A 19248-nucleotide genomic window follows, 5' to 3' on the forward strand; every position below is an offset into this window, starting at 1 on the left:
ATATTTATCTGTTGTGGTACAAAACAGTCAACTTTTTACTTTTTTCCATCTTTTACTGTCAGCTAGGTGGAGTCAGCAGATCAAAAGTAGTCTGTGTTGGTATTTCACGTAATTTATTATACAATGACAAACATGTTTAACTGGCTAATTCTGATTAGTGAATTAGTGAAATTTTCATTTTAACTGTGATAATCTATTTTGTCAAAAAAACAAAACAAAAAGAGCGCCAAATTATTTATTGTTTCTACTGTCCATTGTACTATATTTTGCTCACAGTAGATTGTATTGGAGAAAGTACAGGGAAACTATTATAAACAAGCCAAGGTCACTGGTTGAAAACACATGGCTGGAGAAAAGGCTCCAAAATACTTTTGCATATTCACTAGGAGTAATTGTGAGGTCATATTGTTTTATAAATTCATTATAAAAAAAAAAAAAAAAAAAAAAAAAAAAAAAAAACTAAAACAAACAAACAAACAAACAAAAGAAAAAACAAAAAAAAAAAAACGCAGATTCAAATAGTTGATCCAGGAGTTAAAAAAAAATAAAAACCTGTGCTTATGAAGAATATCCTTATTTTTCCTAATTAAGTACCAGTGAGGCTTGTACACGGGTGAACATGACAAGAAGGCCTGGGGATTAAAAGCAAATAACTTGTCAGGGACATTTTCAACGTTGTGATTACAGAGGAGAAAAAAATCCAATCCACCAATTGTGAAATAATATGGTAGGGAATTATATTCCAAACTGTTAACCATCATGATTAGGTCATAATTGTTAGATTTTCTTTCATCAGACTGTAATGATACATCTTTTTCCATAGACAATCTTTGTTGCACCGCACAACGCCCTACAGTTCCGCCCAAAAGGGAAATGACGCCAGTACAGAAGATGGCGTCTGCAAAGCCTGTACACTGCTGTGGCTCGTTACCCGTTTAATTTAGAGCCGTGTGGGGGGTCTATTCGTCTGGCAGATGGACCACAGTAAAAATATGGCAGTGCAGCGCTGCCACCCGCTTTCGTGATCCCGGAATCGTACCCGCAACTTCATGTCCGAAGAGGCCAGAGCTGCCTGGTCGAAGAGGGGTTGTGGGGATTCGCACCGCCGAGGTGAGACGGCTGGATTTAGCTGCTAAGCTAAAGCTGTTCCCCCGGTCATCACAGCTGAGAATCGTGACAGTTAATTTGGCCAGGCAGGTAGCTAGCCGTAGAGCCTATTACCTATGCGGAGAAGGTTTCCCAACATGTCTTTTTGAAGACAAGCTAACATCGCCGACTTCCTCCGGATATCTGAGCTGAGTGCAAACCGTTATGTGGAGCCTTTGTTTTGGGGCTCTAACCTCAGCATGTAGCTAACCTTCCCTGGTTGTTATAATAAAACTAAAGAAGATATCACGCTGTGGCGATTAACCCCTGATATCGGTGTAAACATCCTTAATAATGTCTGACAAAACCATTAGTCTTTGTTAGCATTTAGCCCAAATCTGTCCATTTCGTGCTGCCACTTTTGTCATGATTGTAATGTGACTGAAATAATAACGTAAAATACATTTTCAATAACAACGAATTTGTTTCCGTCAACCATAATTTAGAGAGCGACAGCTGTATTGTATTTAAGCGTAGCTGCTTGTTAGCTAGTGTCTTAGGTGTGCAGGTACACCTGCTGTTGTTTTCCTTTGTTAAGCAGGAAATCCAGGTCAGTCAGTCACAGGATGAGACATGTTCACACGACTCACGCAGGGGTTTCTGGGAAATATGTACACGTTATAGCCACTGAACCTCAGCTCACTTGTGAAGAAATGTTTACAGATTGGCACAGAAATGAACAGATGATCAGTTTAGTCATTATTTTAGCTAATGAAACTGATACAGTCATAGAAAATGTACATGTGGTTTGGATTTGATCTTATTCAATAGAAAAATGACTGATCACCCAAAACCATCAGTAAATATGTAAAGAGTCATTTTGAGAATCGAGTTAATTGTTTTGGTGCTGAAGATAAACTAGTTTGTGCTCCTCATGTGACCATCTGCCAGTGTAATTTCTCAAAAAGTTGTTATCTTAAGGTTTTGGTCTTGGTAAACAATGTTATCATGAAGGTTTTTGTTTTTTAAGTATTAGAAATGTCTTGTAGACTGAAGTATTTTAAATCTATTTATTGAGAAAAAAATCTGCAGGAGAAGTGAAAAATATTAGCTTCTTTTTTCATCACCATAATTCAAATAAAGTCGTATTCATTGTAAGCAATAATTGAACTTAGCTGTGTAAAGTTAACAGATCTTCCTTGAGTTACACAGACACACAGTTTGCTGTATCTGGTAACACACGCTCAGGCCTCTGTCTCCACATTTTCCACATGTCCATTAATTATAAGTGACTTTGGGCTTCTTTTTTAAGGACACAGTTGATTGTTTTGGATTTAATTTCATATATCAGGTTGCCAGTGTTTCTGTCACAAAATCTGGCAACTTTGACTTCAGCAACAGTTGCTGCAGACTAGGATGGCTGCAGGCAAAAAGAAAACATGCTTTTTGGGGCAATAAATGTAGTGATTAGTTGACAATTAACTGTCATTCGAATAGTAGCACATAACAGTTTTATTGTACTGTAGTTTAGGCCTCATAATGTAATAATTGATTTTGCACTAATATAGTTGGAGCGATTACTGGTACGTCAAGAAAAATACGTTTCTAGTCTTTCTAAACCAAATGAGCAGATTTGGTGCTTAGCTGAAGACGAGTGCAGCAGATTGATATTAAAGGGCCGTAAACTTTCAACTCTGTCAGGTGATGGAAAACAGTTTGGAAACATATTTCCGTTAGCTTCACACAGATGAAAGAAAATTGTTATGAAGACAATGACATGACCTTAATGATATAATTGCGACGGGTCCATTTGGGTGAGTTGGTTTTGGTGCAGATCTATAACGTAACATGGATAGTAGACTTTTAATGAGACTATATGCCGTAGCTTGTAGATCAAGAATATGAATGGATCCTATTTGCAGCTTGAACCTTCATCCTTTGACAAAATATTTGTCTTGATGTTTTTGGGTCTTTGACCATCGATCAGGCACAAGGGCTCACTGAATGGACTCACAACAAACAGCTCAGTTACCAGATTTCAGTCAGTTTGAAGATGTATAGAAAATCAGTTAATGCGTACTATTTGCACCATAAAAACACCCACTTAAACAATGTCGTGTAGAGGTGTTTTAATCCTTCAAAAGTCTTTGACTGACCCTTGTTATGAATGGAGATGTGTTGATGTTTGTCTGGAGCACATGGTGGCCAAACACCGAACCAAAACTCCCTTTCTGTAGGTCATTCCTAAATGAAAAAAGTTAAATTTCATAGCCTCAAGAAGAAGAAGAAGAAGGTGGTCCCCCCCACCCCCCCCCCCCCCCCCTCTCAGCTGTGCTGCAGCTCTCCCTCCAAAGCTGCTCCCTGCGCAGGATGCTGTCATGTACACATTATGGCAACTCTATCTAGTAGTAATTTACACTGGTTACATTGTGTACTTGGCTCAGATTGCTTGTTTTTATTTAGGCAGGGTTCACTCAGTCTGTCAGAAACAGGAGAAGCCACAGAAAACAAATTCTCTCCATTCTGACATCTGATTGTCTCGTTATTCTCAGAGCAAGTTTTTAAGTTCTAGTTGAGTACAAATTCTCCCAGATTTGTGTTTTTACAGCATATATATATATATATATATATATATATATATTATTTTTTTTCTTCTAATTTTTAGAAATAATTGATTCCTCTCTGCATGATGGGCTGAAGCATGTTTTTCTGTCTTTTCTATTAGAACCAGGGAAACATAAACACAGGAAATGCGAGCGGCCGCTTAGTGCTCAGCCGTCACAGCCTGCGATTGTTCGCCCGGGCTCCAAAAGGTACGACTCTACCTACTCACGATGTATGTTAAAGAAACTAACATGAAAACTGAAATCAGTTCCTCGTGTTTTAGAACATGAACAACGGTGGATGAGATCTCAAAGTGCTGATTTTCCTCAACTTTGGCAAAGTTAATATTCACCTGTGATTCCAGTTGAAAGCAGTGAGACTGGATATTATGTCAGTGGTAAACTAACGGGACTTACTTACTAACCGATGTTTAGAAAGTGTTTCCCTCTGAATTTAACATGCCAAATGTGATGTGTAAAGGTAGAACTACATGGTAAAAGTCTTTCTAATAATTTATATATGTGTGGATTTATTCATTTTACACCACTGTCTACTTACTGTTTGCAGTGATAAAAGTACTATTAACAAAGAAGTAGTTGCTCTGGTACACAAATAAAACTAAAACACAGTTCCTAAATTACCTCAAGCTACTTTTTCTGCTTTTTCTAACAAAAACATAATCACCAGTGTGTTCATTGGTTAGGGTCTAAACTGGGACAAATACAAACTTTAAAAGTTAAAGACACTTTCCGTCTGTATTTCTTGTTGTGCTGGTTTATAAATTGAAAATGATAAAACATGAAAGAACGCTTTTAATACAGGTGTAATTAGTTCTTCGTAATCTTGTGTTAATGGTACCTTTTAGATTTTACAGTCCTTCCCGTTTTTAATATATCACTTTATCATGCGCTGCTAAAATACGCACGTTAGTTTAGAAGCAGCTATTTTATTGACTTAAATTACTAAAGCAGTATTTAATTATGTTTATTAATAACAACACTAAATCATTTCAATAACTAAGCTGTTAATAATCAATAAAAACAATATCTGCTTTGTGTTAAACTAGAATTAACTTTTAATCCCAATTTCATTATGACTACCAGTAACATAACCCTGAATTTCACCAGAATTGTCATATTTTCCCAGATTTTGAGACAAAGTGACATGAGCAGTTTGGTTAAAACTGTGCTGACGTGAGGTGTCTGCATGCGTGCAGCTGTACGACGGCTGACGTGAGGTGTCTGCACGCGTGCAGCTGTGCAACGGCTGACGTGAGGTGTCTGCACGCGTGCAGCTGTGCGACGGCTGACGTGAGGTGTCTGCACGCATGCAGCTGTATGACAGATGACACCTGATGTCTGCACTCATGCAGCTGTGCGACGACTGACACCTGATGTCTGCACGCATGCAGCTGTGCGACGACTGACACCTGATGTCTGCACGCATGCAGCTGTGCAACGGCTGACATGAGGTGTCTGCACGCTTGCAGCTGTACGACGGCTGACACCTGATGTCTGCACGCATGCAGCTGTGCGACGACTGACACCTGATGCCTGCACGCGTGCAGCTGTGCAACGGCTGACATGAGGTGTCTGCACGTGTGCAGCTGTACGACGGCTGACATGAGGTGTCTGCACGCGTGCAGCTGTACGACGGCTGACACCTGATGTCTGCACGCGTGCAGCTGTGCGACGACTGACACCTGATGTCTGCACGCGTGCAGCTGTGCGACGGCTGACACCTGATGTCTGCACGCGTGCAGCTGTGCGACAGATGACACCTGATGTCTGCATGCGTGCAGCTGTGCGACGACTGACACCTGATGTCTGCACGCGTGCAGCTGTGCGACGACTGCGTGCAGCTGTACGACGGCTGACACCTGATGTCTGCACGCCTGCAGCTGTGCGACGACTGACACCTGATGTCTGCACGCGTGCAGCTGTGCGACGACTGACACCTGATGTCTGCACGCGTGCAGCTGTGCGACGGCTGACACCTGATGTCTGCACGCGTGCAGCTGTGCGACAGATGACACCTGATGTCTGCATGCGTGCAGCTGTGCGACGACTGACACCTGATGTCTGCACGCGTGCAGCTGTGCGACGACTGCGTGCAGCTGTACGACGGCTGACACCTGATGTCTGCACGCCTGCAGCTGTGCGACGACTGACACCTGATGTCTGCACGCGTGCAGCTGTGCGACGACTGACACCTGATGTCTGCACGCGTGCAGCTGTGCGACAGATGACACCTGATGTCTGCATGCGTGCAGCTGTGCGACGACTGACACCTGATGTCTGCACGTGTGCAGCTGTGCGACGGCTGACACCTGATGTCTGCACGTGTGCAGCTGTACGACGGCTGACACCTGATGTCTGCACGCATGCAGCTGGACGACGGCTGACATGAGGTGTCTGCACCCGTGCAGCTGGACGACGGCTGACACCTGATGTCTGCACGCATGCAGCTGTGCGATGACTGACACCTGATGTCTGCACGCGTGCAGCTGTGCAATGGCTGACATGACGTGTCTGCACGTGTGCAGCTGTGCCACAGATGACACCTGATGTCTGCACGCGTGCTGACATGAGGTGTCTGCACGTGTGCAGCTGTACGACGGCTGACACCTGATGTCTGCACGCGTGCAGCTGGACGACGGCTGACATGAGGTGTCTGCACGTGTGCAGCTGGACGACGGCTGACACCTGATGTCTGCACGTGTGCAGCTGGACGACGGCTGACACCTGATGTCTGCACGTGTGCAGCTGTGCGACAGATGACACCTGATGTCTGCACGCGTGCAGCTGGACGACGGCTGACATGAGGTGTCTGCACGTGTGCAGCTGTACGACGGCTGACATGAGGTGTCTGCATTGCACGTGTGCAGCTGTACGACGGCTGACATGAGGTGTCTGCACGTGTGCAGCTGTACGACGGCTGACATGAGGTGTCTGCACGCGTGCAGCTGTGCGACGGCTGACATGAGGTGTCTGCACGCGTGCAGCTGTGCGACGGCTGACATGAGGTGTCTGCACGCGTGCAGCTGTGCGACGGCTGACATGAGGTGTCTGCACGCGTGCAGCTGTGCGACGGATGACATGAGGTGTCTGCACGCGTGCAGCTGTACGACGGCTGACATGAGGTGTCTGCACGCATGCAGCTGTGCGACGGCTGATTACAGATTCAGTTTGCCTGGATTCAGACGTTCATGTTTAACGTGGCGGTTGTGTTGGCTTTGTCGTTCAGGTGATTGACGCTCAGAAAAGGGACTTTATTAGCATCAACTGGACACAAGGGGCACTGTCCTCTGATTGGCTCGGACAACCCCCTCTGACATGCCCGTGGCCAATCAGAGGTGAGTGTGCTGTGTGTGTGTGTGTGTGTGTGTGTTTGCTGATGATGTTGCGTGTGTTTAATGTTTTGATATTTTTTAAAAAAAATTTCTATTTGTATGATGCTTTAAATTCAATGTGAGCATGGCTCTGCTTTTCATGCTGGAAGATTTTTCCCTCTCTTCCATCCTTCTGACAGCGTTGCAGTGCAGTGGGGTATTTCCCCAGTGTGTCAGCACCCCGACTGTTTGGCTGTGAAAGACTTGCAGCCTGTCAGGATGCAGCAGCTCAAGTGCTGAGCTTTTAATGCTGAGCGTCCTATTGAATGTCCTTTCAGCTCCTGACTTACTGTTTCCAGCTGCAGCGCTCACACAAACATGGTCTTTACCTTGGAGAGACTTAACATCCTTGTGTGTGTGCTGAATTTGTTTTTGAGTGGTTGTTAATTCCAGTTCATGTCTTTTTGCCACATACCACTGCAGCTCATGTTTTTGAACTCTTGCTCTTTCTTCTCCTTCGCGCCTTCAGGTGTGTTATGTCAGGGGCGGATGTGGAGGTGTACCTGTCCCAGGTGCACGATGGGAGTGTGTCATCGGGCTTCCGGGCACTGTACGAGGAGCGTCTGTTGCTGGATGTCACCCTTTTGATAGAGGAGCACCACTTCCAGGTAAATAAGTAAAGCAAAAATATTTCTGATCTAACAGGTCTTATCTGTGTACCCAGATCCTGCTTAAGATTATTACCTCTCTTCCGGGGAGCCTTATTTTTTTTTCCAGAAATGATCATCCTGTGATATGAGCACTTAATCTCAATAATATGACATTTTTTTTCCCATCCTTGCACATTACTGAAATTTTTTTCTAAATACAAAGAAATGTCCACAACATTTAAAGGTTTCTCGTATGAAGTCTGGAAGGCTTTCCTGCATCGTCTTATGTGCACCCCTCCTCCTGCAGGCCCACAAAGCACTTCTGGCTACGCAGAGCGACTATTTCCGGGTCATGTTCACAGCCGACATGAGGGAGAGGGACCAGGACAAGATCCACATGAAGGGACTGACAGCCGCTGGGTTCGGCCACATCCTCCGATTCATGTACTACGGTTCACTGGAGCTCAGCATGCCCACCGTGCAGGAGATCTTGCAGGTTCACATAAACCACTGTTCTCTATCAGTTTATGTAGTTAAATTTTTAAGCCAGAGCTGATGGAGATACTCACCCTATCCCTACAGGCGGCCATGTACGTCCAGCTGACGGAGGCAGTGGAGTTCTGCTGCTCCTTCCTGCTGGCTAAGATCTGCCTGGAGAATTGTGCAGAGGTCATGCGCCTTCTAGAGGACTTCAGCGTGGGTGTGGAGGGTGTCCAGGAGCAGCTCGACAACTTCCTACTCGACAACTTTGTCCCCCTCATGAGCCGACCCGACTTCCTGTCCTACCTCAGCCTGGAGAGACTGCAGGTAAGTCTGTTAAATCAGCAGACTGAGGACAGTTTTTGCATCAAGGCTTCTTCTTACCGTAGGATTTGCTGTCACCTCTTGTCTATTTTTTTTAATCATTTTAGCGTATATGAAAATATTGAAGCAACCTCTAAACTTTAAAATGGCTATTACACGTTTAGTGTTTTTTATTTGTTTGTTTTTCTCATTCTGGGTCTAATCTCGCTCCTCCTTTCCAGCCTTTAACACACATAATGTCTGTGTGGAGCTGAATAAATTTCACTAAGAGAAAAGCAACATAAACACAAGTTGAAGTTCATTTCTGCAGATTCCTCCAACAGATTAGTCCCATAATCACCACAAAGACATTGATTTTGATATATTTTTTTTTTTACCTCCTCTTGGTTTAGTTAACCAGTGACAGATTTTTAAAATATATAGCTTGGTTTTCTACAGTGGCCCTGAATGTTCAACTTGCTGCAGTTTGAAGAAGAAAAAAATTAAAATCTTCTACAAGTTTAGAAAATATCTTTATCAAAGCAGGACAAATAGAAGATGGAAGAAATTATTGCTAAAACAAATAAACTTTGACTTGAAATGTTGCTACAAAGACAACACGTCTCAGACTTTTTTTTTTAAACGGTTTGTAGCTAATAAACTAAGCTAGTGTTGTTAGCATTGTTTTTCTGTGTTATTCTGCACATGGCTCTAATAAACAGACAAGAAGTCATGAGCCGTACACAAAACTTTGAGGAAAACGACACAAAACAAGTTGTTTGACATGTTCAGGAAAACTGGAGAAAATTCTTCAAAATCCTGTTTTTAAAATAAACTAAAAAATACTAATTTTATCAACAGTATGTGGTTTTCATCACAATTAATTCTCTAGAAGTTGGAACCAGTGGTTGGTCGTGTCAAGTAAAATCAGGACTGAGTCAGTTCTGTGTTTAATCAGCCAGCATACTTGCCTGTAATAACTGTATTTGCCTTTCTTAAATGTTGTTCCTTCCATCAACATTTTATAAAGTATGAGTTCAAAATGCTTATAAAACAGTGTAGATGAAACACCTGATAGTTGGTTCAAATGTTCTCAGATGATCTGGTCATGTTCTGAAATGTGTTTCCTCATGAAAAAACGGTGTCTGCTGCAGTGTCACTTACCACTTACTCAGTTTCTTCTTTTTCTGAACCAGGCGTACCTGAACAGCGACGCTTTGAGCCGCTTCCCAGAAATTGAACTGTATGAAGCCGTCCAGGCGTGGCTTAGACATGACCGGCGGCGCTGGAGGCACACGGATACCATCGTGCAGTCCATCCGCTTCTGTCTCATGACCCCAGCCAACATCTTTGAGAAGGTGAGGTGTTCCGCCTCTGATCTGAGACCTGTGTTTCCATAGTAACCCTCAGTCACCAACATCTGACATGAAGATTGAAAACATGGTTCATCCTTTGTGGTTTACTGATTACTGTTGAGCACTGAGAGAAGAAAAAGTCTTCTAACATAGATTAACCAGTAATACAGCTGCAATTCTTTCTAAGTAATTTTTCATGAGGTGTCAGATTTCTGCTGAAATGATGGGAACTGAGCCCTCTGTGGATTTACGGTCTGCTGGGGGTTCTTAATTTGCCCAGAATTTATTGCACATTAGTCCTACTCAAGTGGTCAAAAGCCACATTTCTTTGCAGTGGGTACAGACATGAAATATTCTGACAGATGCGTGAATTTACTGAGAAGGAGGAACTTTTTCCGTATCAGGACCTGCACGTTGTGACTCTACAGGTATGACAGGTTGGTGAAAAAAATGTTGCCCTGAATGCAGGAACGTTTCACACAAGCTAGGAATCCGAGGAGTCCTCGGGCAAAATGGTTCTTTTTTCTCTTTTCAAAACTCTGACTGAAATTACCCACAAGTATCTAAGTTATTACTTCATGAGATGATAGTTGGCTGAATTTTAAAATACGAAGAAGATGAGCTTCACTGTTAGCTTTATTATCTCCTTTAGCAAAGGAAAGAAGTATATTTTCACGGCACAGTTCCTTGTAGTTGCAACATTTGAAGTTTGATAATTTTCAGTTTTTCTAACAATACAAATAAATAAATATGAGGACAGGAAGATGAGTGTAAGCAGCCTGGATGACAAGAACATTTTATACTCATCACAGCAGCTCTGGTCAGCAGAGTCTTTTTACTTTATGGATGGGACTGAACATTTCTGATTGTTTGTACACTTTCAGCTGCTGGGGGTTCTTAATTTGCCCAGAATTTATTGCACATTAGTCCTACTCAAGTGGTCAAAAGCCACATTTCTTTGCAGTGTGTACAGACATGAAATATTCTGAGAGATGCATGAATTTACTGAGAAGGAGGAACTTTTTCCGTATCAGGACCTGCACGTTGTGACTCTACAGGTATGACAGGTTGGTGAAAAAAATGTTGCCCTGAATGCAGGAACGTTTCACACAAGCTAGGAATCCGAGGAGTCCTCGGGCAAAATGGTTCTTGTTTCTCTTTTCAAAACTCTGACTGAAATTACCCACAAGTATCTAAGTTATTACTTCATGAGATGATAGTTGGCTGAATTTTAAAATACGAAGAAGATGAGCTTCACTGTTAGCTTTATTATCTCCTTTAGCAAAGGAAAGAAGTATATTTTCATGGCACAGTTCCTTGTAGTTGCAACATTTGAAGTTTGATAATTTTCAGTTTTTCTAACAATACAAATAAATAAATATGAGGACAGGAGGATGAGTGTAAGCAGCCTGGATGACAAGAACATTTTATACTCATCACAGCAGCTCTGGTCAGCAGAGTCTTTTTACTTTATGGATGGGACTGAACATTTCTGATTGTTTGTACACTTTCAGCTGCTGGGGGTTCTTAATTTGCCCAGAATTTATTGCACATTAGTCCTACTCAAGTGGTCAAAAGCCACATTTCTTTGCAGTGGGTACAGACATGAAATATTCTGACAGATGCGTGAATTTACTGAGAAGGAGGAACTTTTTCCGTATCAGGACCTGCACGTTGTGACTCTACAGGTATGACAGGTTGGTGAAAAAAATGTTGCCCTGAATGCAGGAACGTTTCGCACAAGCTAGGAATCCGAGGAGTCCTCGGGCAAAATGGTTCTTTTTTCTCTTTTCAAAACTCTGACTGAAATTACCCACAAGTATCTAAGTTATTACTTCATGAGATGATAGTTGGCTGAATTTTAAAATACGAAGAAGATGAGCTTCACTGTTAGCTTTATTATCTCCTTTAGCAAAGGAAAGAAGTATATTTTCATGGCACAGTTCCTTGTAGTTGCAACATTTGAAGTTTGATAATTTTCAGTTTTTCTAACAATACAAATAAATAAATATGAGGACAGGAGGATGAGTGTAAGCAGCCTGGATGACAAGAACATTTTATACACATCACAGCAGCTCTGGTCAGCAGAGTCTTGTTACTTTATGGATGGGACTGAACATTTCTGATTGTTTGTACACTTTCAGCTGCTGGGGGTTCTTAATTTGCCCAGAATTTATTGCACATTAGTCCTACTCAAGTGGTCAAAAGCCACATTTCTTTGCAGTGTGTACAGACATGAAATATTCTGACAGATGCATGAATTTCAACTCAAGACCCACACTTCAGAGTCACTCCCTGTCTTGGCCGGTGTACCCCAGGGATCAGTCCTGGGCCCTCTTCTGTTCATCACATATCTTCTCCCCCTTGGCTACATTTTCCGTAAACATAATATTAACTTCCACTCCTACGCAGACGACACCCAGCTCTACATCTCCTCCAAACCGCACTCCTCTCTTCCTCCTTCCTCTCTCTCCGACTGCCTCAAGGAAATTAAAGCATGGTTCTCCTCCAATTTTCTCAAACTCAACAGCAGTAAAACTGAAGTTCTACTTGTTGGCATGCCCTCCACTCTAACCAAGTCTCACAGTTTCTCTATCAACATTGACAGTTCTACCATTTTCCCCTCCCCTCAGGTCAAGAGTCTCGGCGTCATTCTCGACAGCACCCTATCATTTCAAGCCCACATCAATAGCATTACTCGGTCTGCCTACTTCCACCTTCGTAATATCAACCGTCTACGCTCTTCACTTACTCCACATGCTGCTGCAATCCTTATCCATAGTCTTGTCACATCCCGCATCAACTACTGTAACTCACTCCTCTTCGGTCTTCCCAATAAATCACTTCAGAACCTGCAGCTTCTCCAGAACTCTGCTGCTCGTATCCTGACTCGCACCTCTTCCTTTCAACATATTTCCCCTGTCCTTCAACAACTCCACTGGCTCCCAATAAAATACAGAATTAACTATAAGTTACTGGTCCTCACTTTCAAAGGTATTTACCATCTGGCCCCTCCTTATCTGTCTGATCTCCTCCATATTGCCACTCCCTCCCGTGCTCTCAGGTCATCCTCCTCCATTCACCTTACTGTTCCCTCTGCCCGTCTCTCTACCATGGGGAGCAGAGCGAAAGCTCTGGAACTCACTTCCATCAGAGATTAGGAACATCAACTCCCTTCCATCATTCACATCTGCACTCAGAACCCACCTGTTTAAACTGGCATACTCCCTATAACCCATGTATACTGACTGTTTTGTGTAATTTTTATATCAATGTCCGTTATCTCTTTTAACTCTTATGTAATTTATATTTTTATTGTCTTTTTCTTTTTTTTTTCTTTTTGTGTACGGTGACCTTGGGTGTTTGAAAGGCTCCAAGAAATAAAATGCATTATTATTATTATTATTATTATTTACTGAGGAGGAACTTTTTCCGTATCAGGACCTGCACGTTGTGACTCTACAGGTATGACAGGTTGGTGAAAAAAATGTTGCCCTGAATGCAGGAACGTTTCACACAAGCTAGGAATCCGAGGAGTCCTCGGGCAAAATGGTTCTTGTTTCTCTTTTCAAAACTCTGACTGAAATTACCCACAAGTATCTAAGTTATTACTTCATGAGATGATAGTTGGCTGAATTTTAAAATACGAAGAAGATGAGCTTCACTGTTAGCTTTATTATCTCCTTTAGCAAAGGAAAGAAGTATATTTTCACGGCACAGTTCCTTGTAGTTGCAACATTTGAAGTTTGATAATTTTCAGTTTTCCGATTTCCGATTTTAATCGATTTTTTTTCCTTTTCTTTTACAAAACATAAATAAACTTATTAAAAACATTCATTTGTTTATATAGATGAATGCTAGCAAAAATAAAGCATATAATGTCATAGCTCTTCCACCATATAAACGACTTCATATCTTACATTGAAATATGCGACACAATGCATCCGTGATCTCTTTCCATCTGGATCCTTATCATACAGGATCCACTGCAGAAATAATTCCCCTGATGAAGGTTGTCTCTTAACTAGGGTTTGTGGGTTAAGTTGATTTCTGCATCTCATAGAGAGCAGCATTTCTCACTGCAGTTATACGCACAGCTAAATCCCAGGCGTGAGTGAAGGGTCACTTTACTGAAAATCTGTCAGACAAACACCGTTCTGGTGTGGACGGAGGGCTAAGTCTGCTGCTAACTAACTATGGAAAAAAATCCCGATTTTCAAAAAAATTAATCTCCAGAAATGGAAAATTCGATTTATCGATTTTATCGATTAATCGCCCAGCCCTAGTGCAATCCAAGTTTTTGTATCTGTGTGGACTGATTGAGTACACCAACTACACAGGAGCCTGGGTCAGTCTGTTCAGAAAAATATACCTGTCAAAGAAGAGAAGGAGCAAAGTAATAATGTGTCTATGAACTAGACTAACTAAAAGGCCATCCATGGAAAGCTTTGGTGCAACTGAACCAAAAGATTGTATGTATAAAACTTCATCTTGATCTGTCTGCACACGAGGGCACTTAAACCAATTATCCAGCTTAAATAATCTCATGGGCACGCTGTATTAAATCCTGTGAGATCTGTTTAATTTAGAAGGTGCCACAGGAATCAAAGTAGCTGTTCACACAACATTATCACAGACTTTGACACCCAGTTTGACCAGTAAGAAAACAAAAGAGCTGTACAAACTAAATATTAAGTTACCTTCTGATAAGTCCTTACTGTAGCCCTGTAGAAAAGTGCCACATTGTCAGTTTCTGTGATGGAAAACCTCCCACAGAGCAGCAAGAAGGAACTTATGTGTTTTCCAACCATCTATGGATTGAATTACATAGTCGTTGGAGTTTATCAGACTGCAGTGGTATTAAAGGATTAAACATTTTATTCTTATTGACGTTTTACTTTTTATTTAGTTGTACTTGTTGATGCATAACTTTTTATAGTTATGCACAGCAGAAGCCTTTGGAAAATTCAGATTTTTTTTTTATTTACTCATTTTTGAGAAACAGAGCATATTTTAAAAAGAACACTTCTGTAAATATACCAGTTTTAGCATAAGGGCTAATTTCCATCTGTTGTCCCTGGCCAGGTCTTACAAAGACTCCCAGCCAGCCAAACATCTTTAGGACAGACTGACTCATTGGCAGTCTAAAAACCAAACACAACAAATAACCCAGTTCTGTCTTTTCTCTTCTCAGGTGAAGACGTCAGAGTTCTACCGCTACTCCAGACAGCTGAGGCAAGAGGTAGATACTGCGCTAGCCTACTTCCACGACGTCAACCAGCAGCCTCTGGTGGAGACGCGATCCAACCGCATCCGCTCTGTCCGCCCGCAGACCGCCGTCTTCAGAGGAATGATCGGCCACAGCATGGTCAACAGCAAAATTCTGCTGCTGCAGCGTCCCAAGGTGGCTGCTCCTTTTTCAGCCATTCAGCTTCTCAAATTCACTTATTTCTTTGCTCATGTTGCCCTTGTTTTTCTTCGTGTTTGATCTCAAAGACCATTTGGCGCTTTTATTTATCACAAGCGATGTTAACTAAATAGCTTTTAATCTTGGTCGGGAAAGACAAGTGGCTCACGCAGTCACAAGCCTTTAAGGGAACAGGTGTGTGTGCACCACGTTTCGGCTGCGCTGCGGCCTCCACAGGTATCCACGACCGTTTTAATCAGTGGTTTGGTTTTGACTGAGCATGCATTCCAGAACGTGTCAAGTTCAGATAGGGGCAGACAGGAAATCAGTCACGGGAGCAGTGTAAAAACTTCCAGTTATTTTCAAAATAAAAGTCCCTGTGTAGATTTGTGCTGGCTGAAACATGTAAACATTGCGCCATTAACCAGTCAGGGTGTCTCGCTGGGTTTTTTTTTTTTATTTCCATCTTGGACAACAAGGCATTTATCCTAAAGGTGGAGAATCACAAGATTCTCTACTTCTCCTGTGATTTCGTGATCTTGCAGATCCAACGGCGCTGTCGGGTGCTCCACACCTGACACGCTCCTGGTGTGAATTGACCTGCTGTGGAGGTCAGAACGAAACTGCAGCCGGAACGCTGCGCACACAGACCCAGTGGAAATTGAGGGTTAGAGATGCTTATATCAGTAACCTGTGCTGTGTTCACCAGGTGTGGTGGGAGCTGGAGGGACCTCAGGTGCCACTGAGACCGGACTGCCTGGCTATCGTCAACAACTTTGCCTTCCTGCTGGGCGGAGAGGAGCTGGGGCCCGACGGGGAATTTCACGCCTCCTCCAAAGTTTACCGCTATGACCCTCGGCAGAACTCGTGGCTACGCATGGCGGACATGTCTGTGCCCAGGTTAGTGGAGCCAAGATTCTGGTTAAAAAAATAAAAACAGGTATATCTGTTTTAAGAGAGACTTTAATTTCTTGTTGTCAGTTTTGATTTGGTGTTATGTAATTTTAAGGTGTTGTTGCAGATCGTCAGAGTCCTTGCTAACTTTTTTTTTTATTTAAATTGTTCCATAATGACTGAATTTTCATGGTGTTTGGTGTTTTCAGGTCAGAGTTTGCGGTTGGTGTCATTGGAAAGTTTATTTATGCAGTAGCGGGTCGCACACGAGACGAAACCTTCTACTCCACAGAGCGATACGACATTTCAGAGGACCGCTGGGAGTTTGTTGACCCATATCCCGTAAACAAGTATGGTCACGAGGGAACAGTCCTTAACGGTAAATTGTACATCACTGGGGGCATCACCTCCTCCTCCACCTCCAAACAGGTGTGTGTGTTTGATCCTGGCCGGGAGGCAGGCAGTGGGGGAGGAGGAGGGAGCTCAGGTGGGTCAGACTCACACAGGACACGTGCCGGCCGAGGCCCGCTGCTGCCCGGCACTCATGCCAGCTGCTGGGAAAACAAATCCAAAATGAACTACGCACGTTGCTTCCACAAGATGATCTCCCACAACGGGAAGCTGTACGTCTTTGGAGGTGTGTGCGTAATCCTGCGGGCTTCCTTCGAGTCACAGGGCTGCCCATCCACAGAGGTGTATGACCCAGAGACTGATGAGTGGACCATCCTCGCCTCCATGCCCATTGGGCGCAGCGGCCACGGCGTGGCAGTGTTGGACAGGCAGATTATGGTGCTGGGCGGTCTGTGTTACAACGGCCACTACAGTGACTCCATCCTCACCTTCGACCCTAACGAAAACAAGTGGAAGGAGGACGAGTATCCCAGGATGCCTTGCAAACTGGACGGTCTGCAGGTGTGCAGTCTGCACTTCCCAGAGTATGTGCTAGAGCACGTCAGACGCTGCAGCTGAGGTCTGCTCCACAACAAGCCTCCTTTTATAGAAATAGGAATGGACTGTTCAAAGACTGAAATCTCCACTGGGGGGATCAGGTGTTTACAGGTGGGTGACTACTGATGCGCAGGCTTTTAAAGTAGAGACCAGCATTTACCTTAAGGTGAAGAAAAGATGGTTAGGGCCATAGTTGCTCTTCCTGATGAAGGCAATCGAAGCGTGTCGTGGTGAGACATCACGTTAAGTCACCTTGAACATTTTCAGAATTAGCTTTCTCAGAAAATTTAAGAAAAATGGTGTTAGGGGAAAAAAAGGGTTCCATTCTGCTGGTTTACATTTGGACTGTGGTCAGTTTCCTCTTCTACTACTCGCCTGTTGTATAACTGTTCAGTCAGGCTTACTGCAGAAACGCACTGGAAGCATCAAGGTCATGATTTATGGCAGTTCAACTAAATATGACTTGAGTTAGTTTCTCCATCTGCTTCCTGAGGTTTTGTATTGAAATATACTGTTATAAAGAAATAGGTTAGTGAAAAGCAAGACCGTTTCAAACAATCAAAAGCTAGGCCCTATGAATGATATAAAGGCAAGATGATGCATACAATCAGGTATATATTCAAAATAAACCACTATATACTGTAGTGTAGTCAATTTCTTCTCCCAATATACAACACAGATGATAGAAAACCAAAAAATATATAGTTACTTTAACAGTGTTGTTACAGATGCTGCTGATGCTTCAGTCTGCTACCAGTTGTCAACAGTCACTATATGAAATCATTCAGTTTTCGCTTCCAGTGCGTTCCAGCTTTCAGTCCTAATTCTGCTCTTTGCTTCCAGTTATCCACATTACTGGACTCATGTTCATATTACACATCACCAAGTCTTTCTGTGTGCCCCCATGTCTCTCTTCATCACCGTTTGAGGGTTAATGTGTATGTTTAAGAGGACACTATATGACTCCCAAGACTTAGCCGTCATTCATTAACACTGATGATGGTGATGATGATGGCAACTCCTTAACTTAGGAAAGAAAGTTCTTTGTCTTGGAGCAGCAGTGCTTTGCTCGTTCTTGTCTGCGTTCTCTGCTGTCTGCATTGGTTCTTATCAAAGCATTCAAGACTCACTGGACCTCCTGCAAGAATATTGTCATACACTGAAGGGATTTTAAGGATCTAAAACCATTAGCAAACAGTTATATTTTAGGTGAACATGAATAGAAATAATATGCACTGATTTTTACACACGATTTGAAGGAGTAACTGCACCAGCAATGAGAAAAATACGTATCAGTAATAATGCATTGATCTACAATTCGCTCCACTTGATTTTGTGATGTGTGGCAGCTTAACCGCCAAATAAGTTTAAATTTATTAGTCTAATAATTGAAATATTATTGTTGGCTGGAGTTTAGGTCCTTTTATTTCCTCTTCATCTTGAACTAATTTATTTAGCTGCATTTTTTTATTTATATGAAATCAAATGAACAAAATGTTGGTCAAATCCTTATTTACAAATATTAATAAATAACTAGCTGTAGTTATGGCTTAGCACAGCTAGCTTTGCTATGTCTAAAGCAGCTAGCTTTGATTTGGACAGCGGGCCAGAATACACATCTTTGCAGTCAGTTGTTTTGCATTATGTGTCAATTAACGGCAACTAAATAAAATAAGTGGGTCACAAAAATCACATCCAAAGCCACTAGGTTAAAAAAAAGATGGAAGTCAGGATCAGGACATTTAGCTAGCATTAGCAGACCATTAGCATCTTCTTGCTTATTCACCATCCAAGATTATTTGTATTGCTTTCGTATTTTATCATGTGGATTAGGGGAAACATGGTTAATAAACAAATTTTCTTATTTTTATATTTATTTTAAAATAATAAACTGGAGAACACTGGTAGCTAAAACTGGCTTTAGCCAAACAAGCCACAGCTATTAGTCCTTTAATTCGATTGAAACCTCAGAAAGTGGCATTGCACTGTTTACTCATAAAGGTCTCTTTACAGTCATGTCAATTTATGAAACTTTTTCATTAAAATAATGTTTGTAGGACATTTTTTTAATCCATACAGTAACAAATTGGATAAATTCAGATAAAAAAGCTCAGCTGTCTTGGATCAAATATGTAGTTAAGTGGGACTTGTGCAAAAATCGATGACTTGAAGGTAAACATATCTTTTAAT

General features: G+C 42.3%; 1 protein-coding gene across 3 annotated transcripts; it reads left to right on the forward strand.

The window, feature by feature from the left end:
* The first annotated feature begins 891 nt into the window (after positions 1 to 891).
* klhl15 (kelch-like family member 15) lies at positions 892 to 17544 on the forward strand. 3 transcript variants are annotated; one of them, XM_041968490.1, is made up of 10 exons: positions 1085 to 1110; positions 3812 to 3899; positions 6937 to 7045; positions 7551 to 7689; positions 7979 to 8167; positions 8254 to 8478; positions 9651 to 9812; positions 15004 to 15213; positions 15926 to 16116; positions 16320 to 17544. In XM_041968490.1, the coding sequence occupies exons 3-10, from the start codon at positions 7026 to 7028 to the stop codon at positions 17077 to 17079; spliced, it is 1896 nt and encodes a 631-aa protein (XP_041824424.1). In that variant the 5' UTR covers positions 1085 to 1110; positions 3812 to 3899; positions 6937 to 7025; the 3' UTR covers positions 17080 to 17544. The 3 variants fall into 3 exon arrangements, with proteins under 3 accessions (XP_041824423.1, XP_041824425.1, XP_041824424.1); XM_041968489.1 differs by lacking the exon at positions 6937 to 7045 and having other exon boundaries at positions 892 to 1110; XM_041968491.1 differs by lacking the exons at positions 3812 to 3899; positions 6937 to 7045 and having other exon boundaries at positions 1031 to 1110.
* The last annotated feature ends 1704 nt before the right edge of the window (positions 17545 to 19248 follow it).

Source organism: Melanotaenia boesemani, chromosome 18, assembly GCF_017639745.1.
Source record: "Melanotaenia boesemani isolate fMelBoe1 chromosome 18, fMelBoe1.pri, whole genome shotgun sequence".
In the NCBI taxonomy this organism is placed as follows: Eukaryota; Metazoa; Chordata; class Actinopteri; order Atheriniformes; family Melanotaeniidae; genus Melanotaenia; species Melanotaenia boesemani.